We start from the raw sequence: 26,786 nt of genomic DNA, 5'->3' as shown, positions 1-26,786 counted from the left end.
TTGGTTAGCTTTAGAGGTGAATGCCGACATTTTTGTGCTTTTTAAAGAATATTACCATAAAAGATTGGATGTAAAATACCGGCTGAACGTATAAGATGTCTGCATGTTGATTTATATTTACGAATTAGTGATGTCCTTGTACCGATGATCAAATTTAGTAAATGTTTTGACTAGTTTGTGATATCAGAGACATATAATACAAGTATTATATGTCTCTGGTGATATCGAAAACCCTGGTGTAATAATTTTTCAGTAAAACAGAGATTTCTTTCGTTTAAATCAAAAACGTTGTTACTGCAAGCAAAGTATTTATTAATTTTCATAGGCGGATCCAGGGGGGGGGGGGGGGGGTTCTGGGGGGCCCGGGCTCCCCTTTCGAGGGAAAAATTTGGTTGATTATATAGGGAATCACTGAAGCGTGACTGGAGCGGGCGCCCCCCCCCCCCCCCCCTTTAGGTCAGTCAGCGGGCCCCCCTTACAAGAAGTTCTGGATCCGCCACTGATTTTGTTAAACTTTTGAACGGGTTAATAATTTAATACAAATAGACAGGAAATACGAAAAAACATCTAAAATGACAATGATTAAAAAAAATTAACACGAATCTCAGACACATATAATATATATTCTCTGTATCAATCAAATGTCCGCTTACCGAGTCCCTGTGTGACCTATTATATGTGTGTTTTAATTTTAGCGCCTTTAAAACTCACACTTCCCTCCCTTGTCTCAGCTCTTCTGCAGAAAGTAAATAAAAGGAGTTGTTTACAAAACTTTTCATGCCGAAATTTTGCAACGTTAACGTAATCGAAAACGAAAATGAACAACGATGACAGTCCAGTATTACTTTATGCTCATCCTTCGATGTATTTGCTGGCAGAAGAAATTGTCAACATGTGTACAAGGCTATCTAACGAATGCAGCCAATCTTCTCAAACCGATACACCGTCAGTTAGCAAACGATCGGTAACACATAATTTATGAAATTTAAAGCTTGGCGGACATAATTTTTGTATCGGGCATTTTTAATTACTAATATTTTAAACCTTAAGGTAACTAACATTACATGTATTCACTCAAGTGTGAATATGCCTGTGATTAGCCTGCAGGTTTCAGGAAATTTAATCTGCATGTAGCTTGATAATTGGGCTGTGTTGGTTTTTTAAGTATAAAAATTATATCCCTTTGAAATTTTCTTTTCGAATTAATACCTGGGAGTGGAGTCTGAGATTTTACAGGCTTCTTCTTCTTTATTTCAGCAAGGCTTCAATACTGAAGAATACATGTTGCATAATAAATAAACATAGTTGATTATTTTTATGCCTTAAAATTCTTGAAAGTACATACACTTGAAAATGAAAGTAGAAAATCCTTGATAACATGACAATGACTGGACAGTGGTATACCAGTATTATGCACAATACTGGTATAAAAATTTTGTACCAGTATTGCAACTTTTTAAAAAAAAGACAGCAATACTGGTACATTACTGATAACCCAGTATTGTAGTTGTATTGTTGACTATAATTTAAGGTGTATAATAAAAAAAATGAATTTTAAGCAAAATTAGATATTGAAGATCAAACATGTCAAAGGGGGATTTAATATCTATTAAACAGTAAATGTTGCTTAATAGGGGAACCTGATTATAATCAATTTAACTACATGAATGTTTAGGGTAATTAAAGCAGATGATTCAGAACCATGGGCAACACAATTCTTAGCAGATGTATCAACTGGTACAAATACTATGAGTCTTGGAAAGAGAGCGCTAGAGCTCAAAGAAGAAAATAAAGAGTTTGTTGAAATGCTGGGACAGTATTGTTCCCTTAAAAAAAAAAAAACATCAGAAGATTTAAAACTTTCTTTGATGACAATCGCAGTGTACCATCATTTAAACATACAATCTGTATGTCCAATCATTCCTTATAAAATTGTCATGTCATATATTAATTTCATATATATGTGCCACCTGTAATAAATTTAAAGATTAATTACCTATATGTATTGTTTATTTAAAAAAACCACAATACTGGTACAATACTGGAATACAATACTGGTACAAAATTTTTATACCAGTATTGCGATCACCAACTACAGGAGATCCATTAAGTCACATCTTCATTCAAGTTACAACTTTTGTACAAGAAAAGGATGACTCATATGTTATAGATTTTCTTATTTAGCATGTTTAGAGATCAAAGATCAAGCTCAAGGGCACATTTTCATTTTATGAAGAAAGATATTTTCCGATCTTTGTCAAATTTTGTAAAGGTTGTATCCATGTAGGATATCGTAACCTTTTTACTTTAGTACAGAAATTGAAAGTCAAAGTATTAGAAAATATTCCCATAATATCAAACAGCTTTTCAAATTATGAAATCAGATCTAGATAACAAATGTTAAACAGGAATTTCATTGCACTGCCCAAGCTCTTAGAAACCTCACTAGTGTGAGCGTTCGATCACTAATAGCATACTATTTTGGTTTTATTTATTTTGTTGACAAGTAAAATTAACAAGAATTCCCTTTTTGATACAATCAACCTGGTTGGTACATACTTTAACCAACAAATATGTAATTCTGGCAGATGATAATTCAAATGAACACAGACCTGACGACGATCCTGATTTATGGGGATATCTAATTCTTAATTATATAAACTGAACACCTCAAAACAGGCATTCAAATGAGTTAAAATTTTATTTAAGCACATACATACTCATTCAAACAAAATAGAAGTAGATTAAAAACACTTAAAGTTTACATGACTTATGACAATATAAGAGGAGCATTAGGTCCTCTTGCGCTTATATAATTAAAATCCCCAATGGAGATTTTGAAAAGTTGGCAGGTATTTGAACATTGTTTTTTTTCCTCACTTTTTGACAAACAAGAATGACTTGCTTTTGCATGTGCATGTTTATATATTTCACATTAAAATTATTTCAGTGTACACAAGATTTGGTAAGTTAGCATTTTAGTACATGCATTTTACTTTTAGTTGGTACAACTACATTTGTATAGATTTAACAATGTACTTGTATGTTGTATACATATCTTTAAACATTTTCTTTCTGTCCAAATATTGATTTTATTATTAATAGTTTGATATTTATATCACTTTATTCAGCATTGTTTAGGCTTCCCTTTTTTCCCATCTCTCCACATACATTTTCTATACTGAATTGTTAAAACTACTGGTATAAAAAATCCTTATCTAAAAAATGGTGCCAATGGGAACTTAGTGTCTTTTTTTCAAGGTAAAGGTAACATTTTGTGGATGATTATAAATTTTGTTTACTCTTTTAGCATCAAACTGCATGATAAAATGTGCAAATTTGCTGCTTATGTCTAAGAAGAGTGTAATAGTCAGATTTACTCAAGGTTTGAAGGAAGGAGATAAAAGAAAATACATGTATATGGAATAGAGTATTAGCCCCTTTGCACTTATACCACTTTTACTATTGCAAACATATTTCCACAACTTCTGACATCTTCTCCCCTTATAAGCTTATTCATTCAAAATAATATTATTTTTTTTCTCAGTTTCTTGTACCTCTTTTACATTTAATTGCATGTTCTATAGAATAGATATTTGTTTTCAGTTTTATCTTTTTATACGACCGCAAAAATTTTGTAGTTGTATATTGGTATCGCGTTGTCGTTGTCGTCCGAAGACACATTGGTTTCCATACAATAACTTTTGTTTAAGTGTATGGATTTCTATGAAATTTTACCATAAGGTTTATGACCACAAAAGGAAGGTTGGGATTGATTTTGGGGGTTATGGTCCTAATAGTTCATGAATTAGGGGCCAAAATGTGACCCAAATAAGAATTTTTCTAGTTTCCAGACAATAACTTGTGAAATGGTGTATGGATCTCTCTGAAATTATACCACAAGTTACCATATCACAAAGGGATGGTAAGAATATGCTTTGGGGGGTTATGGCTCAAACTGTTTAGGAATTAGTGGCAAAAAAGGGGGAAAAACAAGGGTTTCCAGGCTAATGGACAATTAAGTACAAAACATAATTTTAAAGCAGTGTAAGGGAGGTAATTCAAACACATATTATTAAATTACCTCCCTAAGACTGCTTGTAAATTATTTATAAAGAAATGTTTTGTCCTTAAGTGATTAGCTGTCAATTAATGTTTAACGACTGCAAAATTTTTTGCGGTCGTATATTGGTATGATGTTGTCGTTGTCGTCCGAAAAGACACATTGGTTTTCGCACAATAAATTTAGTTTAAGTGAATGGATCTCTATGAAATTTTACCATAAGGTTCAATTCCACAAAAGGAAGGTTGAAATTGATTTTGGGGGTTATGGTACCAACAGTTAAGGAAAAAGGAATTAGGGGCCAAAAAGGGTCCAAAAATAAGCTTTTTTATAACTTCAAGACAATATCTTGTGTGTTAGTGTATGGATCTCTCTGACATTGTACCACAAGGTTCCATATCACAAAGGGAATGCTGGGACTGATTTTGGGGGTAATTGCCTCAAAATTTTAGGAATTAGGGGCAAAAAAAAGGGGCAAAAAACAAGCATTTTTCTAGTTTCATGACAATAACTTGTGTGTAAGTGTATGGATCTTTCTGAAATTGTACTACAAGGTTCCATATCACAAAGGGAAAGCTGGAATTGAGTTTGGGGGTAATTGCCCAAAATGTTTAGGAATAAGGGGCCAAAAAGGGGCCAAAAATAAGCATTTTTCTAGTTTCCAGACAATAACTTGTTTTTAAGTGTATCGATAAGCATTTTTATACGACCGCAAAAAATTTTTTGTGGTCGTATATTGGTATGACGTTGGCGTCGTCGTCCGAAGACGCATTAGTTTTCGCACTCTAACTTTAGTTTAAGTGAATGGATCTCTATGAAATTTTACCATAAGGTTCAATACCACAAAAGGAAGGTGGGGATTGATTTTGGGGGTTATGGTACCAACAGTAAAGGAATTAGGGGCTATAAAGGGGCCAAAAATAAGCATTTTCTAGTTTCCAGACAATAACTGAGAAATGGTGTATGGATCTCTCTGAAATTATACTACAAGTTTCCATACCACAAAGGGATGGTTAGGATTTGCTTTGGGGGGTCATTGCTCAAACCGTTTAAGAATTAGGGGCAAAAAAGGGGGAAAAACAAGGTTGTCCTCATTAATGGACAAATACTTTATTACAAAACATAATTTAAAGCAGTGTAAGGGAGATAAATCAAATACATCATTGAAATTATCTCCCTTACACTGCTTTTAAATTATGTATAAAGTAATGGTTAATGAACAATTAAGATAATTTAAAACAGTGTAAGGGAGGTAATCCAAATACAACGTTTTGGTTACTTCCCTTACACTGCTTTTAAATTATGTTTAAAGAAATGCATATTTATAAAGGAAGACCAGTATGGCGCATTAGATTTGTAAAATCTTTGACCACATTTATTTATTTGTTATGCCGAATCTAACCGTGTATTTAGATTTTTAATTTCGGGTCCAGTTTTCAAATTGGTCTACATTAAGGTCCAAAGGGTCCAAAATTAAACTTTGTTTGATTTTAACAAAAATTGAATATATGGGGTTCTTTGATATGCTGAATCTAAACATGTATTTAGATTTTTGATTTCTGGCCCAGTTTTCAAGTTGGTCCAAATTGGGGTCCAAAATTGAACTTTGTTTGATTTCAACAAAAAATGAATATATGGGGTTCTTTGATATGCTGAATCTAACCATGTATTTAGATTTTTTATTTGTGGACCCCGCTATCAAATTGGTTCATATTGAGGTCAAAAGGGTCCAAAATGAAACTTTGTTTGATTTCATCAAAAATTGAATTATTGGGGTTCTTTGATATGCCAAATCTAACCGTGTATTTAGATTTTTAATTTTGGGTCCTGTTTTTTAAATTGGTCTACATTAAGGTCCAAAGGGTCCAAAATTAAACTTAGTTTGATTTTAACAAAAATTGAATTCTTGGGGTACTTTGATATGCTGAATCTAAACATGTGTTTAGATTTTTGATTATGGGACCAGTTTTCAAGTTTGTCCAAGTTGGGGTCCAAAATTAAACTTTGTTTGATTTCAACAAAAATTGAATATATGGGGTTCTTTGATATGCTGAATCTAACCATGTATTTAGATTTTGGATATTGGACCATAATAGGTGAATGTCCAATTTAAAATTTTTAAGTTCTTAGACCACATTCTTTCTGTGTCAGAAACCTATGCTGTTTCAAATATTTAATCACAATCCAAATTCAGAGCTGTATCAAGCTTGAATGTTGTGTCCATACTTGCCCCAACTGTTGAGGGTTCGACCTCTGCGGTCGTATCAAGCTGTGCCCAGCGAAGCATTTTATTCTAGTTTCCAGACAATAACTTGTGTTCAAGTGTATGGATCTCTCTGAAATTGTACTGCAAGGTACCATACCACAAAGGGAAGGCTGGGATTGATTTTGGGGGTAATTGCCTCAAAATTTTAGGAATTAGGGGCCAAAAAGGGGCAACAAACAAGCATTTTTCTAGTTTCAGGACTATAACTTGTGTAAGTGTATGGATCTTTATGAAATTGTACTACAAGGTTCCATATCACAAAGGGAAAGCTTGGTTTGAGTTTGGGGGTAATTGCCCTAAACATTTAGGAATTTGGGGCCAAAAAGGGGCCAAAAAAACAATAACTTGTGTTCAAGTGTATGGATCTCTCTGAAATTGTACTGCAAGGTACCATACCACAAAGGGAAGGCTGGAATTGAGTTTGGGAGTGATGAATCATAATGGGGTTCAAAAAATTTGGGGGGGGGGGGATTTTTTTTTCTTTAAAATTTTCCATTTTAAATTGGTTATTTCTGATTTATGTATAAAAGCAAATAATAATGATATGGTTTGAATAGGTAAATTAAATTTTTTTTAAGTTCTTAGACCACATTCATTCTGTGTCAAATATTTAATGACAATCCAAATTCAGAGCTGTATCAAGCTTGAATGTTGTGTCCATACTTGCCCAACTGTTCGGCCTCTGCGGTCGTATCAAGCTGCGCCCAGCAGAGCATTTTATTAGAAGTTACTATTTTAAAAATGTTTGATAAAGGTAATTTAATTATAGCCATAAATACGAATTTTATTTTTAGATATTACTATTTAATGTTGCTGATGTCGTGATGAAGGCTTTTTAGTTTAAGGCATGATTATGATGTCATTTTCTATTTTAAAAATTATTTAATTTTAGCCATGATTATGTATGTGAAGGAATTTTATTTTTAGATATTACTATTTAATGTTGCTGATGAAAGTGTTTTAATTTTAGGCATAATTATGATGTGATTTTCTATTTTAATACTTTTATGATGTATTTAAATGGGTTTTTATGGTTGCAAAAGTCCTAGCTGTCAATTTATTTTTAGAAGTTACTTTTAAATGCTGATGAAGGAATTTTATTTTTAGATATTAATATTAAAATTTTAGCCATGACTATGATGTCATTTTCTATTTTAATACTTTTATGATGTATTTAATTGGGCTTTTATGGTTAAAAAAAAAGCATTTTTCTAGTTTCCAGACAGTAACTTGTGATTAAGTGTATGAATCTCTCTTAAAGGTTCCATACTACAAAGGAAAGACTGCAATTGAGTTTGATGGTTAATGCTAAATGGGTGATTCAAAAAGTTTGGGGGGAAGGGGGGTTTCCAATTTTTTTTTCAAAGGGTTCATATTTTTTTTTCAAAATATTCAAAATTTCAAATTTTTGAAAAGTTTCAAGAAGAAATCTTCAATTGCACAGTATTGAGCATTAGATTTGTAAGATCTAAATTTCTTTGACCACATTAATTTTGTGTCAGAAACCTATACTATGTCAAAAATTTGATCACAATCCAAATTCAGTTAGTATCAAGCTTGAATATTGTGTCCAAATTTGCCCCAACTGTTCAGGGTTCGACCACTGCGGTCGTTTCAGGCTGCACTCAGCGAAGCATTTTATTTTAATAGTTGAATAGCAATCTTGCAGAATGAAACATGATACATTAAATGCTAAACATTTTTTACTGCATATAAATGATTTAACCCTTACCATGTATGGGCAATGCTAAATCCTTTTTAGCTCACCTTGCCCAATGGGCAAACTAGGCAACCATTGGAGTGGAACGTGTAAATAGTCTATGCATTATGATTAACCATATATGTAGCTCTATAAGGGGGGCCCAGGCACCCTGGGCCCCTAAATCCCCTCTGCATGATACCGTTAATTCTGACTGAATATTTTTACTTTCTCTGATGACTTAAATTATTTCTGTCAGGTACAAGTAAATTGATATTCTCCACATCATCACCTTTATAGTACATAGTGAGAGTCACCAATGAATTGATGTTTAAAATGAACCAGGGTCACACCTACTATGTTGACGTTGTATACTTGTGTGTTAGTTGTTTTGTTGTACTGCTTTTAGACCCATACTTCCAAAATTGTGTAATGTGATAGCTTAAAAAATTGCTTTTTACTAGAAATAAAATAAATGTCATAAAATTACATATTGGTCAGCATTAAATAGGTGAAAAGAAACATTATTTTTATACGCCCGTTTACGGGACGTATTATGGTATACCGTTGTCTGTCTGTCCGTCTGTTGTCAACATGTCGGACATTAACTCAAAAACCCTTAAACCAATTTGCAAAAAACTTTGGTGAATTGTTTATATCTATTGACGTTAGCTCCCTTTCGTTTTTTATAAATTTTAGATTTTACGTTTCCGAGTTATGGGGTTTTATTCATTAAAAAAAGGGGGATTATCCAGTTTTCAGACAATAACTCAAGAATGCTTTCACCAACTTGCAAGAAATTGTGGTGAATTGTTTATATCTATTGACATGAGCTCCCTTTCGATTTTCCAGTTTTCGGACAAAAAATCAAAAATGCTTTCAGCAGCTCTTATGAAACTTTGGTGAATTGTTTATATCTATTGATGTAAGCTCCGTTTAGAATTTTATAAATTTAACATTTTACATTTCTGAGTTATGGGGTTTTATTCATTAAAAAAGGGGGATTTTCCAGTTTTCGGACAATAACTCAAAAATGCTGTCTGCAATTCTCATGAAACTTTGGTGAATTGTTTATATCTATTGATGTAAGCTCCCTTTACATTTTCATAAATTTCTAATATGACATTGAGAATTAATTGAACTTTATTTGTTTATAGTCTGACAACAGATTTACTAAGTATTGCGCAACAGCACAGTGTATTGCTCAACAGCAAGAAATCTTTAATTGAATATAAATTCAATTCTTATAACCAATTTCAAGTTCTTTGACTACATTTATTCAGAAACCTATAATAAGAAGCTGCTGAACCAGCACCTTTGTGGTGAAGTGAAGGTAGAGTCACTAAAGAGGATACCCGATGGTATGCAGGGTTGTCAATAAAAATAAATAAATATAATACCGCTGGATTGACAACAACACTTTATAATATGTAAAATATTTAATACAATCCAAATTTAGACCTGTATCAAGCTTAAATATTGTCCATTTTTGCCCCAACTGTTCAGGGTTGGACCTCTGCAGGCGTATCCAGCTGCCCTCAGCGAAGCAGTTTATTGAATTTAGATTAAAAAAAACTAAGCATTTTTTTCAGTTTTCTAATTATAGAACATATTAATTTATGGGTATACTGCAAGAAATTTATTAAATTTATAGTAAGTTCTTAATTTTTTAATAGACCTTTGAATGTTGTTGTCACTTTTGAATGTAAAATTTTAAACAATGCAAACTACCTGTCCTCAGTGGGCGCTTGATGTGGTAATATGGTCTTCTGGTAGCATGCTTGCCTTGAGTTGGGAAGGTTGTAGGTTAATCCCAGGCAGGGTCAAACCAAAGACTTATTAGAAAATTGATCTTTAATCCTTTTCTACCAAGCATACAGCATTCAGAATTTAGAGCAAAGGCTGGTTGGCTTGAAGTCAGAATAGTCTTGGTATGGTGATATGTTATGCTGGAGACTGACTGTTTCTTTGTGAACTGTAATGTTAAAAATCTGGCTCAGAAATAAAATTGCTTTAACATTTAATTTTTTTCAGATTGAGAGAACCTTTTCCTTAAGTGGCAATGGATTAAGAGCTGTAAAATTTAGAAAAACCATTCAATGGAAGAAGTTTCAAGATGGTTTCCCAAATTTGTTCATTGAAGATGTCAGATATATGGCAGGGAAAGATGGCAAGTGATGTTCAGTGTCAGCATTTTAAGTTATCAGTAGAAATATTTAGAAAGGGGCAGACTGTTAACTGTCAGAGAAATTTATAACATAACCTATCCTTCATAAATACCACAAAATCCATTGTTTGAACTATGGTTTATTTTTATTTTTAAAACAGACATCATTTATTGAGGGAACTCATTTTGACATTAAAATGTGATACCATAACTAGGGACTAATGTACCATACATTGTCCTTGATATACTGATTGTTTTCAACAAACTTGTCAAGAACAAAAAAATGATTGTAAATATCAAGAAAGAGTTAGTGTAAATACTTGTACATATCATTTAATCTTTTGAGATATTCATGATGCACAAATGTCATTTAGTTACACAATATTCTGCATTGTTCATGTAAAAATATATTAAGTACTTTTTTAATCAATTTAAATTCTTTTTTATGCCCCCGCCATAAGGGAGGGGGCATTAAGTTTTACCCTTGTCCGTCTGTACATGGGTCCATACGTCCCAAAATTGGTTTCCGTTCTCTAGCTTTAGTTTGCCTCAACCAAATGTTATAAAACTTATCCACAATGCTTATTACCACAAAACACAGATCGAGTTTGAATTTTGGTGGCATCACTTTTACTGTTTGAGAGTTATGCCCTTTAACAAATGGAAAAATTGCTGAATTTTTCGTTTCCATTCTCTAACTTTAGATTGCCTCAACCAAATGTTATGACACTTATCCACAATGTTTATTACCACAAAACACAGATCAGGTTTGCATTTTGGTGGTGTCACTTTCACAGTTCTAGAGTTATGCCCCTTTCCAAATCTCAAAATTGCTGAAATATTAGTTTTTGTTCTCTAACTTTAGTTTGCCTCAACCAAATGTTATGAAACTTATGCACAATGCTAATTACCACAAAACACAGATAAAGATTGTATTTTGGTGGCGTCACTTCCACTGTTCTAGAGTTATGCCCCTTTAAAAATGGAAAAATTGCTGAATTTTTCGTTTCTGTTCTCTAATTGAAGTTTACGTCAACTAAATGTTATGAAACTTATAAACAATGCTTATTACCACAAAACTCAGATCAAGTTCAAATTTGGGTAGTGTGACTTTTACAGTTCTTGAGTAACTTATGGCCCTTTATAACGTTATATGCAAGTGGGGGCATCATCTGTGTCCCATGGACACATTCCCCATTTATTTATATATGAGCCACTCTTGCAAAAAAGTACAAAAAGTGTTTATGATCAACTTTACAGGACACGTTGTTAAAGTTCGTTAAAATATTTTTGATAAACAATTTTATCTGAAAAAAATGGTATTATTACATTTATAAAATGGTCAATTCTGTCCCGAATTTGTCAGTTAAAACCGAAAAAAAAACTTAGAAATATCAGAATATTTGTACTTAGACAAGGTTAAAAAATCATTGTTACCCAGAACAATGCCATACTGAGCCGAAATAAAACAAGTTACGACACTTTAGAGAGAAAAAACAACAGTTTTTATCATCTCTAACTATGCCTAAAGAAAAGAACACAACAGTTAAAAGTATGGGAAAATGCAAAAAATTATGTCATCTTTTAGAATTTCGTAAATTTTTCGTTTTTGTTGTTTCTTTTTGCATGAACTGCCTCATATATAAAGATATGCTTTGCCAGCTTATTGGAGGTACATGTAAACTTGATAGGTAAAAATTAAAGTTATCAAAGTTGGGTAACATTTTATGCCATTAGTACAAATGTACAAAATGTAATATGCTTGGATACTTAAGTCCAGGTCAGACATAATTAATGTCACAAACCTTGATTTTGGATTTTTTGAAAAGCACAGGAATATGTGAATATAGCACAAGCTAGATTTTTGAAATATTTTTAATATAGGGTCATTAAGTCAGGCAGGATTTGTTTCCTCTTCTGAACTCATTAATTAGATAGTATTTTCACTTTAAGACACTAGTAATCATACTTTTCTGTACTACAATAGATAGTTTGCATTTCAATATATTGTAGTTATCTGTATTTTTCAGTTATATTTATTGGAAGTTTTCATACGCCAGAACTTATCTTTGAACAGCTATCAGTTTTATACAGTTTCCCGAGGTAATTGAAATGTACATATGTTACGCAGACTGTTAACTATTATTAGTTTAGGCCACCTTATTAGTCCCCTACCGACTAAGGCGAAGGGGACTTTAGGTTTGAACTCCGTCTGTCTGTCTGTCCTTCTGTCAGTCCGGCAAATCAGTTTTCCACACTTTTTTTCTTCGTTCTTGAAGATATTGATTTGATATTTGGTGTATAGTTTTATCATGACAAGTTATAGATCAAGTTCAAATTTTGTTCCGGTCTGATGATTTAATCATTAATAATTGGACCACCATAACTCTGGACCATATCTAATGTTAGAGTACTATGTTAAACCATATTTCTGTACAAAGGGAGATAACTAATTTTTAAAAGACATTCTTTGTTCAATTATTTGAAGAATTTTTTGGCAGGTTTGTTAGTTATTTAGTATAAACTAATTTTCTGAATGCTATATATATAAAAAAAAAATTATGAAGAGAAATCCTTCAATTAGATAATAATCTATTTTTATTATGTATATATTTCAATACATTACATTGTGTAGATAAAAGTTGTTGACATTTTATAGATAAGTTACAAATCTATATTAGTTTGTGACAAATGAAAGAAAAAATATTAGGAACTATTAATTATATTTGATTATAATTTGAAAATAGATATACACTGTATTACATCATATATAATTTTAGAGAACTATTAATCATATCTAATGTTTTTTTCATCATGCTTATAAGATATTGATTGATAATTGGTATATAGTTTTATCATGACAAGTTACAGATCAAGTTCAAATTTTTGTTTCGGTCTAATAATTTTGTGCAGAGTTATGGTCCTTGTTTTATCATATTTTTGATTTTTACAGGTACCAAAATCAGATGTAAGCAGTCAAAAAGTTGTTTTTAAAAACAGTTCTTTGATTTTTGAAATTAAAACATATTTGAAATAGATTTGCAGTCTAAAAAGTATAAAATTTAATTCCAAATGAATTACAAATGTTGGAAATAATTTTGTAATTACTTACCGGTAGTTAAAATTAGGTGTCTTGTGTGCAAGATATATATTTCAATCTTCACCTGCCAAAAATCAAATTGGTGAGGCATCTGGGTGGTGTTAAAAAAATTACTGTACATACATCTCAGTTAGGTTCATCAAATTAAAACAACTGACATAAACAAATCTCTCTTCCTGAATGTATATGAAATATTTGCTACTGGATAATAAGCAAACAACAATTAATCACGAAATAAATCTCAACAATAAAGTCACAAAGTCCTTACACATATCACACTAGATATGAACAAACATATTGTTTCATAAATTCATATTTTATTTGACATATGCCATATCTTAATACTAGTAACAACCAAGCTAAAAAAAAAAACCTTGAAATTTCTATTTTTTATATAGATTATGCTAATTTTTCTTACAGATATTTAGCAAAGTCATTTCACTTTATCCTGCCATATTTTCCAACAGGGACAATGGAAAGGGTAGATACCGAAGGACAAATAGCCACCGCTAAGGTAAAGACTATGTCTTTCATTTTAATCATGTTAAACATGTGATGAAGTTGATATAAAATCAGACTCAAAAGTTGTTATTTAAAACCAAATGAAACAAGTGGGTAAGAATAGGAAGGCTAGGATCAAAATATATCATCTCTTTTTATTCGATCACCTTACAGATATAACACACACACTAGATATGGACTATTTTGAAAAACACTTTGGCATGTTGCTATACTAACTGCAAAGTTTAGAGTTTTATCATAAAAGTTTGTGAATTGTTTGTAGAAAATGTTTTTGTAATAAATTGCATTCCTCAAATATTCACATTTAAATGTGAAATACAGATACCAGTGATCTTGTTAAAAGTGAATTGTTTGTAGAAAATGTTTTTGTAATAAATTGTATTCCTCAAATACTCATAATTAATTGTGAAATACAGATACCATTGATCTTTTTTATTCGCAGACATTAGCAACTCTTATTTCAGCCATACCTCTAACAGCAAAGGGACCAGCACAGATTTGTATTTTTGATATTCATGCCTTACAAGAAAGATTTTATTTCTCTGATAACATCATTCCAAGGTTAGTAAGATATATTGTAATATAAACAATACATATTTTAGGACCAAAGGTTGTGCTAAAGCTATTACCATCACTTTGCATTCATTGTCTAACATTTATCATCAGTTTTGTGAAATTTTCTAAAGTTTTCTTTTAAAGTAAAGAGCAAAAATACTCAATATTTTGCCTGATTTTTATACGACCGCGGTCATTTATTGGTATGACGTCGGCGTCCTTGTCGTCGTCATCGTCGGGCGTAGTCGTCGTCCGAAGACACATTGGTTTTCGCACTATAACATTAGTTTAAGTGAATGGATCTCTATAAAATTTTACCATAAGGTTAAATACCACAAAAGGAAGGTTGGGATTGATTTTGGGGGTTATGGTACCAACAGTTAAGGAATAAGGGGCCAAAAAGAGGCCAAAAATAAGCATTTTCTAGTTTCCAGACAATAACTTGTGGAACGGTGTATGGATCTCTCTGAAATTATACCACAAGTTTCCATACCACAAAGGGATGGTTAGGATTTGCTTTGGGGGGTTATGGCTCAAACCGTTTAGGAATTAGGGGCAAAAAAGGGGGAAAAACAAGGTTGTCCTGGTTAATGGACAAATACTTTAGTACAAAACATAATTTAAAGCAGTGTAAGGGAGATAAATCAAATACATCATTTGAATTACCTCCCTTACACTGCTTTTAAATTATGTATAAGTAATGGTTAATGAACAATTAACACAATTTAAAACAGTGTAAGGGAGGTAATCCAAATACAACGTTTTGATTACTTCCCTTACACTGCTTTTAAATTATGTTTAAAGAAATGCATATTTATAAAGGAAGACCAGTAAAAATATCTGCAAATGTTGCATCTTTTTTTTTTACAAAAAAATCCATATGAAAGATTTGACACCATATTTTAAATTCTATTATAAAAAAGATTAAGTTAGCACTATGGTAAATTTAAATGGGTAATTATTGTTGCAAACTCCATTGGAAATTTGAATTGAGATTATGACCATATCTTGAGGGAATGAATTTTTTTGGGGAAAAAGGAGGGGGGGGGGGGGGGTAAAAAGAAATTGTGGGGGGTAAATTTTTTCTCATTTCAGATTTCAGAAATTAAAAAGAATTATTCTTCAAATATTTTTTTTTTTTTCAAATTTCAAATATTGAAAAATTTCAAGAAGTAATCTTTAATTGCACAGTATGGCACATTAGATTTGTAAAATCTTTGACCACATTTATTTATTTGTTATGCTGAATCTGACCGTATATTTAGATTTTTAATTTTGGGTCCAGTTTTCAAATTGGTCTACATTAAGGTCCAATGGGTCCAAAATTAAACTTAGTTTGATTTTAACAAAAATTGAATATATGGGGTTCTTTGATATGCTGAATCTTAACATGTATTTAGATTTTTGATTTTGGGCCCAGTTTTCAAGTTGGTCTAAATTGGGGTCCAAAATTAAACTTTGTTTGATTTCAACAAAAAAATGAATATGTGGGGTTCTTTGATATGCTGAATCTAACCATGTATTTAGATTTTTTATTTGTGGGCCCCGCTATCAAATTGGTTCATATTGAGGTCAAAAGGGTCCAAAATTAAACTGTGTTTGATTTCAACAATAATTGAATATATGGGGTTCTTTGATATGCTGAATCTAACCATGTATTTTGATTTTTGGGCCCCGTTATCAAATTGGTCCACATTGAGGTCAAAAGGGTTCAAAATTAAACTTTGCTTGATTTCATCAAAAATTGAATTCTTTGGATTCTTTGATATGCTGAATCTAACCATGTATTTAGATTTTGGATATTGGACCATAATAGGTAAATTAAATTTTTTTTTAAGTTCTTAGACCACATTCATTCTGTGTCAGAAACCTATGCTGTCAAATATTTAATCACAATCCAAATTCAGAGCTGTATCAAGCTTGAATGTTGTGTCCATACTTGCCCCAACTGTTCAGGGTTCGACCTCTGCGGTTGTATCAAGCTGCGCCCAGCGGAGCATTTTATTTTGTGTGTATTAAAATTTTTCAGATCTTGTGAGTTTTCCTTCAGTTGATCTGCTATTGACATATTAACAAGTTTAACAAAATTATGACATTTTCCTGCTCCATTGTCAGCTTTTTATTCCCCCGCTGTAGCGGAGGGGGCATTAAGTTTTACCCTTGTCCTTTCGTACGTCAGTCCGTACGTCCCAAAGTTGGTTTCCGTTCTCTAACTTTAGTTTGCCTCAACCAAATATTATGAAACTTATATTCAATGCTTATTACCACAAAACACAGATCAAGTTAGAATTTAGGTGGCATCACATTTACTGTTCTAGAGTTATGCCCCTTTACAGAAGGAAAAAATTGCTGAATTTTTCGTTTCTGTTCTCTAACTTAAGTTTGCCTCAACCAAATGTTATGAAACTTATGCACAATACTTATTACTACAAAACTCAGATCAATAACAAATTTTCATAGCGTCACTTTTACTGTTCTTCAGTTATGTGCCTTTATTACTTTATATGATATTCAAGCGGGGGCATCATCTATGTCCCATTGACATGTTCCCCATTTATTATGCCCCCGCTGTAGCGGTGGGGGCATTAAGTTTTACCCTTGTCCGTCTGTACGCCCGTACGTCCCAAAATTGGTTTCCGTTCTCTAACTTGAGTTTGCCTCTACCAAATGTTATGAAACTTATACACAATGCTTATTACCACAAAACACAGATCAAGTTTGAATTTTGGTGGCATCACTTTAAATGTTCTAGAGTTATGCCCCTTTATAAATGGAAAAATTGCAAAATTTTTATTTTCTTCTAAATATCAAGTAATTTTTTAAATTGGAGTTATCTTCCTTTGTCCATGATTATAGTTGAATCAACTACAATCAATGCTTTATACAATGCAATGTTTAATTTTGACTTCCACTGATAAAACACAGATCAAGTTGAATTTGGGTAGTATCACTTTAACCATTATTGAGTTATGCCCCTTTATAAATCGAAAGATTGCAAAATTTTTAGTTTCCATTCTGTAACTTAAGTTTGCCCCAACCAAACATTATGAAACCTATACACAATATTCATTACCACAAAACTAAGATAAGTACAAATTTTTTGTTTCCGTTTTCTAACTTTAGTTTGCCTCAACCAAATGTTATGAAACTTATACACAATGCTTATTACTACATAATACAGATTAAGTACGAAATTTTGTGGCAACACTTTTACCATTCTTGAGTTATGTCCCTTTATAAACATAAAAATTGATGAATTTTTTAGTTTGTCTCAACCAAATGTTATAAAAATTGTACACAACCGTTCTAGAGTTATGCGTGTTTACAAATAGAAAAATTGCTGAATTTTTAGTTTCTGTTCTCTACTTAAGTTAGCCTCAACCAAATGTTATGAGACTTACACACAATGCTTATTACCACAAAACTCAGATCAAGTTCAAATTTGGGTAGCGTCGCTTTTACCGTTCTTCAGTTATGTCCCTTTATAACTATATGATATGCAAGCGGGGGCATCATCTGTGTCCACATGTGGACACTATCCACATTTATTCTTTGTGCTTGAAGATATAGATTTGATATTTTGTGTATTGTTTTATCATGACAAGTTACAGATTCACTCAAATAATCACTTTTTTCCTCATGCTTGAAGATATTGATTTGATAATTGGTATATAGATTTATCATGACAAGTTACAGATCAAGTTCAAATTTTGTTCCGGTCTGATTATTTTGTGCAGAGTTATGGTCCTTGGACTTAGAAAATTCACTTTAATCAGTTTTCAACACTTTTTTTCGTCATGCTTGAAGATATTGACTTGACAGGATAAGATCTAAAAATATGTCAAAAAATTGTCAGTTAGCTTTTAATAGAGTTATTCCCCTATGATATTTTTTACTAAAAAGTGGCTATTGTTGAAGATGGAGATGAACGACTCATGCTCTTTAGAGCCTCTAATTTTTTTACTCACTGTAGAATTAGAAGCAGCAGATCATATATGACATATATATATTTTAAGTTACAATCATCCTGGATATGCATGAAGTATTTTCCACTGAATGTTAAGTAAACAAAAACAATTGTATATTTTTTAATATGGTTGATGTATATATGTCCACTCCTAAAAGAGGTAAGGTATTGCATGTTAGCAGTACTTTTGTAGCATTCTTCCTCCCAGACCAGATATATATTATGTTATTATGCCCTGCCTATCATAGAAAAGGCCAGGAGGCATATATTTTCTGGTTTGTACGTCTGTTTGGCCTTCCCATATCAGTTGAAAGTTTAGGTTTAAGTTAGTTAACCATGAAATTGTGGTCACATCAGTTTGAAACTTTAGGCACATGTGCATGTTCATTATGATGTGAAATTTTTAAACTGTATGCCAAATTAGGAGGGTAGGAATGCCCTTTACCGTCAGGCATCAAACGGTCATTTTCGGCTACCTTTAGCGTCAAATTGGTTGAAATTTTACCGTTTTAAATTTTTATTTTCAATCATTGATCTGAATCTCTACCTTAAAAAGTCAGATTTCACTATATATTCTTAAATAAGCAAAGTTGCAGGTAAAAATAACCACATTACTAGGCCTTTCAGAGTGGAACCCACATTTTTTGGCATATTTGGACGTATCTCTATTAGATCTATAAGCATGCCAAGATGTAACTGTTTAAGGATACATGTGGGCAAAATGACACAATGGTTGAGATTGCCAAATATGAAGTAATAAATATTCTGTGTCATGGTTACAGTGTTTGCAAAATATTTGAATTATTATAGGAGAGATATGAAACTGTTTACACAACCTTCTAAGATAATTTTGTTGTATTTTTTAAATCATGTCATTCGTTCTTCAAAATCAAATAATAATTCCATTGTTATCAAAAAGTAAACAAAAACTCAATTTTAGTAGAAGATAGTTACTGTATAATAACTGTAACAATAAGATATTTACAAGATTTATATCGTTTCATTAACTAGAAACTATCTTTTGTAGACTTGAGTCAGCAGTTCCATTATTACTTCGAGAGGTTGATAGAATGGCAGACAAAGATAACATAGCATATGCCTTCCCGGATGATGGAGCTTGTAAAAGATTTCATCACTTTTTCGGGGATGATAACCCAATTACATGTGTTAAAATAAGAGATGGGACCAAGAGAATTGTAAAAGTCAAAGATGGTAATGATGAATAGAGAATATTATATGGCTTTTTCAATATTGCACCTGTAAATAACCGGAAACACCAATATAACATTGAGAGCTCTACTCTAGGGATTATAGTGGCTGAGGGTTGATATGTGTGGTATATTTTGATAAAGCCATTAAACTTGATCAATTGAATAAAAAAAACAAAGACAAAACACACTTCAAATCATATGTGAAAAAGCTTTTATCTCCACAATAGCAGTAGGAAAAATAACAAAAAATGTATCTACAAGAAAATCATAAATACTAGATAATACTTCGTCAAAGAATGTTCAGGGTTACTGAAAGTGAGCTCAGAGTTCTTCAATGGCTGATACAGAATCGTTGCTTTCCTTTATCAGACACTCTTACTTTAAGGTAGATTTCATATATATAGTAACTTTTTGAGGAAAACACAATGTTGTTCAATTACGGCCAAAGTAAAGACATAGTGGGTAGATTAAGGAACTTTTCCATTAAAAGACAAACCTAAAAGTTCTCTATTTTAAGGATTATCACTCAAATATATATGAATAAATAATAAAAGAAATGTTCTAAATTTTCTTATATTCTATTTGTAGGAAATCCCGAAAATAAACATGTAATAATAGTTGATGATCTTGTACAGACTGGGGGTACACTGAAAGAATGTGGAAAGGTTTGTCTTTTTCTTCTAGCTTACAGTTACTTCTTAGATAAATCAAGAAAATGCTTTATACAGGATATTACAAATGTAAACAAATAGCATGGACATAGCAGAATGTAGGAATACAACTACTGCAATACAACAAAGGAGACAAAAGAAGAAAACTAACCTTAATAAGGCACTGCTTAACAGCCCTTTTTGGAAAGCACATTTATTTTTTCTAATTCAATGAAACTTTCTCAGATTTCTTTTATTTAAGTTAGTCAAATATTATAAGGGATGCTCTTGTCAGATCCAATCAAGGGCAGATGGGGATAAAATAAGCAACATTTGGATTGGGACATGTAAAAAGTCTATGCATTACCATATATGTAACTAAATAAGGGGGACCTGGCCAATCTGGCCACCCCCACCCCTAAATGTTTCTGAAAGGCAATCATACTGTAAATGTGTCAAAGTTGAAAAAACTTTTTCATTTTTTTCCCCAGCCTTTTAGTTACATTTAAATGTTTAATTATGATCAAACACTGCACTATGTAATCTGGTCACTCATGTTTTTTTTCCGAAAAAAATAATTTTTATTCCATTTTCAGGCTTTACTGGAAAAAGGAGCAAAGTCTGTAAGTGCTTATGTGACACATCCAGTTTTCCCAAATGACTCGTGGAAGAGGTTTGTCGATTCAGATGTGAAATTTGAAAATTTTTGGATCACAGACTCAATACCTCATGCTAGAGAGATCTGTAATCACCCTCCATTTAAACTTCTGTCATTGTGTGATCCTATTGCAGAGATGTTAATGGGATATGACCTCATGCCTTGCAGATAATTTGTGTATCTGTTGATTGTCATGTGATCTACACAATTATTCCAACAAATATGAAAGTATTGTGATCTCATTTTATGCTGATATTACAATTTCTAGGCAATATTATATGAACAAAAATAGCAAATAGGTTTGATATGTTCTGATGGTCATGTAATGTAGATATTCTAGTGAATTGTTGTAGATTCTATAGATCATAGATATTGTTATGGACTACTTTTATTGTTAACTTTTTTTATATTATTGATTGAGTTATTGTACTAATAAATGTTATATAATATTTTAAATTTTGAGAAGATGATTCTTCTACAAATCTTCTTAAGGTTTGTGATCCCTTTTGTAGGCCTATGTATCAAGATATTTTCAAAGTGCTACAATATCAAAACAGTAAAAATACTTCTTTTAGTTGCTCTTACTTGACTGAGTATCAGAATGTCCTACCACAGAGTACCACCTGTCGAAAATGGTCTACTCTCTTCGACATAAGTTCTCATAGGGACAAATTTCTTTTGTCTGATCTTTCCAGCAATTTTTATACGACCGCAAAAAAATTTTTGTGGGCGTATATTGGTATGACGTTGGTGTCGTCGTCGTCCGGCGTCGTCCGAAGACACATTGGTTTTCGCACTCTAACTTTAGTTTAAGTGAATGGATCTTTATGAAATTTTACCACAAGGTTCAATACCACAAAAGGAAGGTTGGGATTGATTTTGGGGGTTATGGTAATAACAGTAAAGGAATTAGGGGCCAAAAAGGGGCCAAAAATAAGCATTTTTGTAACTTCCAGACATAACTTGTGTGTTAGTGTATGGATCTCTCTGACATTGTACCACAAGGTTCCATACCACTAAAGGAATGCTGGGATTGATTTTGGGGGTAATTGCCTCCAAATTTTAGGAATTAGGGGCAAAAAAAGGGGCAAAAAACAAGCATTTTTCTAGTTTCATGACAATAACTTGTGTGTAAGTGTATGGATCTTTCTGAAATTGTACTACAAGGTTCCATATCACAAAAGGAAAGCTGGGTTTGAGTTTGGGGGTAATTGCCCTAAACGTTTAGGAATTTAGGGCCAAAAAACACATTTTTTTCTAGTTTCCAGACAATAACTTGTGTTCAAGTGTATGGATCTCTCTGAAATTGTACTGCAAGGTACCATACCACAAAGGGAAGGCTGGGATTGAGTTTGGGGGTGATGAATCATAATGGGGGTTCAAAAAATTTGGGGGGGGGATTTATTTTTTTTTCCTTTTTTTTCTTTTAAAATTATCCATTTTAAGTTGGTTATTTCTGATTAAAATTTAAAATCAAATAATAATGATATGGTAGGAGATACACACCAAACAGGATGTGTAAATTATTATATAATAAGTATTGTGCAATAGCAAGAAATTTTCAATTGCACAGTATTGCACAATAGCAAGAAATCTTCAATTGCACAGTATTGCGCAATAGCAAGAAATCTTCAATTGCACAGTATTGCGCAATAGCAAGAAATATCCAATAGCACAATATTGCGCAATAGCAAGAAATTGTCAATTGTACAGTATTGCGCAATAGCAAGAAATATTTAATAGCACAGGATTGTGCAAAAGAAGATACTTCCTATAAATTGCTTATTTCTTGACCAATTTCAATGGGGTTTTATTCTTGATTTCATGGGGTTCTTTAATATGCTGAATCTAACCGTGTATTTAGTTTTTGGATTTTGGGCCCCGTTTTTAAATTGGTCCACATTGAGGTCCAAAGGGTCCAAAATTAAACTTTGTTTGATTTCATCAAAAATTGAATTATTGGGGTTCTTTGATATGCCAAATCTAACTGTGTATTTAGATTCTTAAATTTTGGTTCCGTTTTCAAATTGGTCTACATTAAGGTCCAAAGGGTCCAAAATTAAACTTAGTTTGATTTTAACAAAAATTGAATTCTTAGGGTTCTTTGATATGCTGAATCTAAACATGTATTTAGATTTTTGATTATGGGCCCAGTTTTCAAGTTGGTCCAAATCGGGGTCCAAAATTAAACTTTGTTTGATTTCAACAAAAATTGAATATATGGGGTTCTTTGATATGCTGAATCTAACCATGTCTTTAGATTTTTGATTTTTGGGCCCCGTTATCAACTTTGTCCACATTGAGGTCAAAAGGGTCCAAAATTAAACTTTGTTTGATTTCATCAAAAATTGAATTATTGGGGTTCTTTGATATGCCGAATCTAACCGTGTATTTAGATTCTTAATTTTTGGTTCCATTTTCAAATTGGTCTACATTAAGAATAGCAAGAAATATTTAATAGCACAGGATTGTGCAAAAGAAGATACTTCCTATAAATTGCTTATTTCTTGACCAATTTCAATGGGGTTTTATTCTTGATTTCATGGGGTTCTTTAATATGCTGAATCTAACCGTGTATTTAGTTTTTGGATTTTGGGCCCCGTTTTTTAAATTGGTCCACATTGAGGTCCAAAGGGTCCAAAATTAAACTTTGTTTGATTTCATCAAAAATTGAATTATTTGGGTTCTTTGATATGCCGAATCTAACTGTGTATTTAGATTCTTAAATTTCGGTTCCGTTTTCAAATTGGTCTACATTAAGGTCCAAAGGGTCCAAAATTAAACTTAGTTTGATTTTAACAAAAATTGAATTCTTAGGGTTCTTTGATATGCTGAATCTAAACATGTATTGAGATTTTTGATTATGGGCCCAGTTTTCAAGTTGGTCCAAATCGGGGTCCAAAATTAAACTTTGTTTGATTTCAACAAAAATTGAATATATGGGGTTCTTTGATATGCTGAATCTAACCATGTATTTAGATTTTTGATTTTTGGGCCCCGTTATCAACTTTGTCCACATTGAGGTCAAAAGGGTCCAAAATTAAACTTTGTTTGATTTCATCAAAAATTGAATTATTGGGGTTCTTTGATATGCCGAATCTAACCGTGTATTTAGATTCTTAATTTTTGGTTCCGTTTTCAAATTGGTCTACATTAAGGTCCAAAGGGTCCAAAATTAAACTTAGTTTGATTTTAACAAAAATTGAATTCTTAGGGTTCTTTGATATGCTGAATCTAAACATGTATTTAGATTTTTGATTATGGGCCCAGTTTTCAAGTTGGTCCAAATCGGGGTCCAAAATTAAACTTTGTTTGATTTCAACAAAAATTGAATATATGGGGTTCTTTGATATGCTGAATCTAACCATGTATTTAGATTTTTGATTTTTGGGCCCCGTTATCAACTTTGTCCACATTGAGGTCAAAAGGGTCCAAAATTAAACTTTGTTTGATTTCATCAAAAATTGAATTCTTGGGGTTATTTGATATGCTGAATCTAACCATGTATTTAGATTTTGGATATTGGACCATAATAGGTGAATGTCCAATTTAAAATTTTTAAGTTCTTAGACCACATTCAATCTGTGTTAGAAACCTATGCTGTGTCAAATATTTAATCACAATCCAAATCCAAAGCTGTATCAAGCTTGAATGTTGTGTCCATACTTCCCCCAACTGTTCAGGGTTCGACCTCTGCGGTCGTATCAAGCTGTGCCCTGCGGAGCATTTTATTGAAGGATGGAATAGTCTGTTAGCCAATTACGGATTTGATTCTGTTATTACACACTTTTAACACAAATTGCTTCCCTTTGTAAATTGAAGCCTGATTCTGTACTGGACAAAATACAAATCATGATAAGTTGAAAGTGGTATATCGGCCTTTTTACCTATTTTAAAGTGAAAAGTAATTATTGGTATCAAAAGTGTATAGCTTAAAGAAAAATTAAATGCAATTAATAGATTTGAAAAACTTGAAGGTTACACACATTACACACAGATAAATTTGCTATTTCCGCTAAATCTCCATTGTCAATGAAAACTTATGTCCCTCCTAAGGGTAAATCTCCTTTACTTTACAAGGGAATAAAAAACTAATATGGTCTCGTAATACATATCTGTTTGTATTTATGCTTATTTTATTGGATGGATTGGACAGAGTCCAAAACCAGCTTATAGTAAGGTGATGTCAGGTAGACGGGTTGGTGCTGAAATGTGGGGACCTAGTTTATGTAATCAACACCTCCTACAGTTTTCAACCAAGACCCCTAAATCTTCACAGGAATATCGTACATTTGTTGAAGTTGTGCACCTGCTTTTATGAAATTGTTTGAGGAATTTTTCCAAACTTGAATAAGCGTACACATCTTGTGTAATCAACACCTCCTACAAATATCAACCCAGATACTTGAAACTTCACAGGAATATTGCACATATGTTGAAGTTGTGCACCTTTTGTTAAAGAATTGTTTGAGAAATTTTTTTCAGACTTTGGAACTTAGTAATTTTTTCTGCAAAATTTATAAACATTGTAAACATTCTACAATGATTAGTCACAAGTATTGCAATCAGGCCGTTTGAGACTTTGATCATTTTTTGTTTCTTGACCAAATCAAATTCTAGATTTTCCATTGTAAAATATGGACATTTTTTGTTGTGACAGGTCCCTATGTTTGTAAAACAGACCAATGTACATTTTCTATAATGTGAATTTTTAATAAATTATTACATATGTGTAAATATTTATCTTGGTCATTATTCTTTAGTAATTTTTCATGTCAAGGTAAACATGCCAAATTGTTATTAGCCTATATAGGTCAACACCTAGAAGTTGTGGTCTAACACATGTCCATAAATTTGTTAAATGGAACTCTTGGTTTTTTTTGTAAATGTACATCTTTTATAATGTTAAATCTTAATATATTACATACGTGTTTTGGTCATTATTCAGTGTTTGAAGTTATTTTTCATTCTTTTTATGTCAAGGTAAACATGCCAAACTTTTATTCACCTATATAGGTCAACACCTAGAATTTGTGGTTTAACACATGTTCATAAATTTGTAAAATGAAACTGATGTTTTATGGCCCCGCAATAAAGTTGTCTGGGCCATATAGTTTTACCCTTGTCTGTCATTCCGTCATCCGCAACAAACCATTATACACATTTTTTTTCCAAACGCCTTCAGATATTGGGCTGATTTTTGGTATGTAAGTTAACCATGATGAGTTACAGATCAAGTTTAATTTTCGTGAGTCTACCATGATGAGTTACAGATCAAGTTTATATTTTGTTCTGCTATGCTGATTTTCATGTCGTTTCAACACATCTTGTTAGATCTGCAGTTCATCCACTTCCTGTTTGCTGATAGTTTGAAATTTAACTACTCATTGATCAAGGAAATTTTTCATCAGACATTGGTCTTGAGAGCTGTATACTATCCATGCATGTTTGTGTGTTGAAATTGCAGATTTTTCAACTGTTTGAGACGAGGCCATTCGTGTCGTTCCAACACATCTAGTTTTTCTATAAATTGACATCTTTTATAAAGTGAACTTTTAATAAATTATTACATATGTGGTAATACTAGTCTTGTTCATTATTCAGTGTATGTAATTATTCATCAGTAATTTTTCATTCTTTATGTCGGTTAAATATAAGCCTATATATAGGTCAACACCTAGAATTTGTAGTTTAACTTATTTTTATCTTATTCCTCATAAAGAATTTTGGTTTAGTTTAAACATATTTTATTTGTTTAAATGTGCAAAAGGGAGGATGAGACACAAGTTAATCAATCTTATAAAGTCTTCTCCTAGAATTTTTATGCCCCACCTACTATAGTAGGAATAAGGGGCAAACAAGAGGCTGTCAGAGAGACAGCAAACCGGATTTTCCTGCAGAGGTCGAACCCTGAACAGTTGAGCAAGT

At 32.1% G+C, this 26,786-nt stretch overlaps 1 protein-coding gene and 1 long non-coding RNA gene across 2 annotated transcripts; both read left to right on the top strand.

Annotated features, from left to right (window-relative positions):
• The first annotated feature begins 750 nt into the window (after positions 1 to 750).
• On the top strand, positions 751 to 21,307 carry LOC127730119 (uncharacterized). The gene is made up of 8 exons (XM_052238253.1): positions 751 to 964; positions 10,063 to 10,198; positions 12,226 to 12,298; positions 13,716 to 13,809; positions 14,260 to 14,378; positions 19,367 to 19,551; positions 20,139 to 20,215; positions 20,797 to 21,307. Exons 1-8 carry the CDS (start codon positions 818 to 820, stop codon positions 21,028 to 21,030), a joined length of 1,065 nt encoding a protein of 354 aa, XP_052094213.1. The 5' UTR covers positions 751 to 817; the 3' UTR covers positions 21,031 to 21,307.
• Positions 21,308 to 22,330: 1,023 nt separating this feature from the next.
• Positions 22,331 to 26,541, top strand: LOC127730128 (uncharacterized). Its single transcript, XR_007994971.1, has 2 exons — positions 22,331 to 22,765; positions 23,485 to 26,541. It is a non-coding gene; the product is annotated as an uncharacterized LOC127730128 (long non-coding RNA).
• Positions 26,542 to 26,786: the final 245 nt, after the last annotated feature.

Source organism: Mytilus californianus, unplaced genomic scaffold, assembly GCF_021869535.1.
Source record: "Mytilus californianus isolate M0D057914Y unplaced genomic scaffold, xbMytCali1.0.p SCAF_2, whole genome shotgun sequence".
NCBI lineage: Eukaryota > Metazoa > Mollusca > Bivalvia > Mytilida > Mytilidae > Mytilus > Mytilus californianus.
Note: the sequence above shows the minus strand (reverse complement) of the source record. Positions and strands in the feature narration are given on the sequence as shown.

Coding starts and splice junctions, on each gene's coding strand:
- LOC127730119 (XM_052238253.1), top strand. CDS start 818: ATGAACAACGATGACAGTCCAGTATTACTTTATGCTCATCCTTCGATG. Junction 12,299..13,715: donor GTTTTATACAGTTTCCCGAG/GTAATTGAAATG, acceptor TTTTTCTTACAG/ATATTTAGCAAAGTCATTTC. Junction 13,810..14,259: donor GACAAATAGCCACCGCTAAG/GTAAAGACTATG, acceptor TTTTATTCGCAG/ACATTAGCAACTCTTATTTC.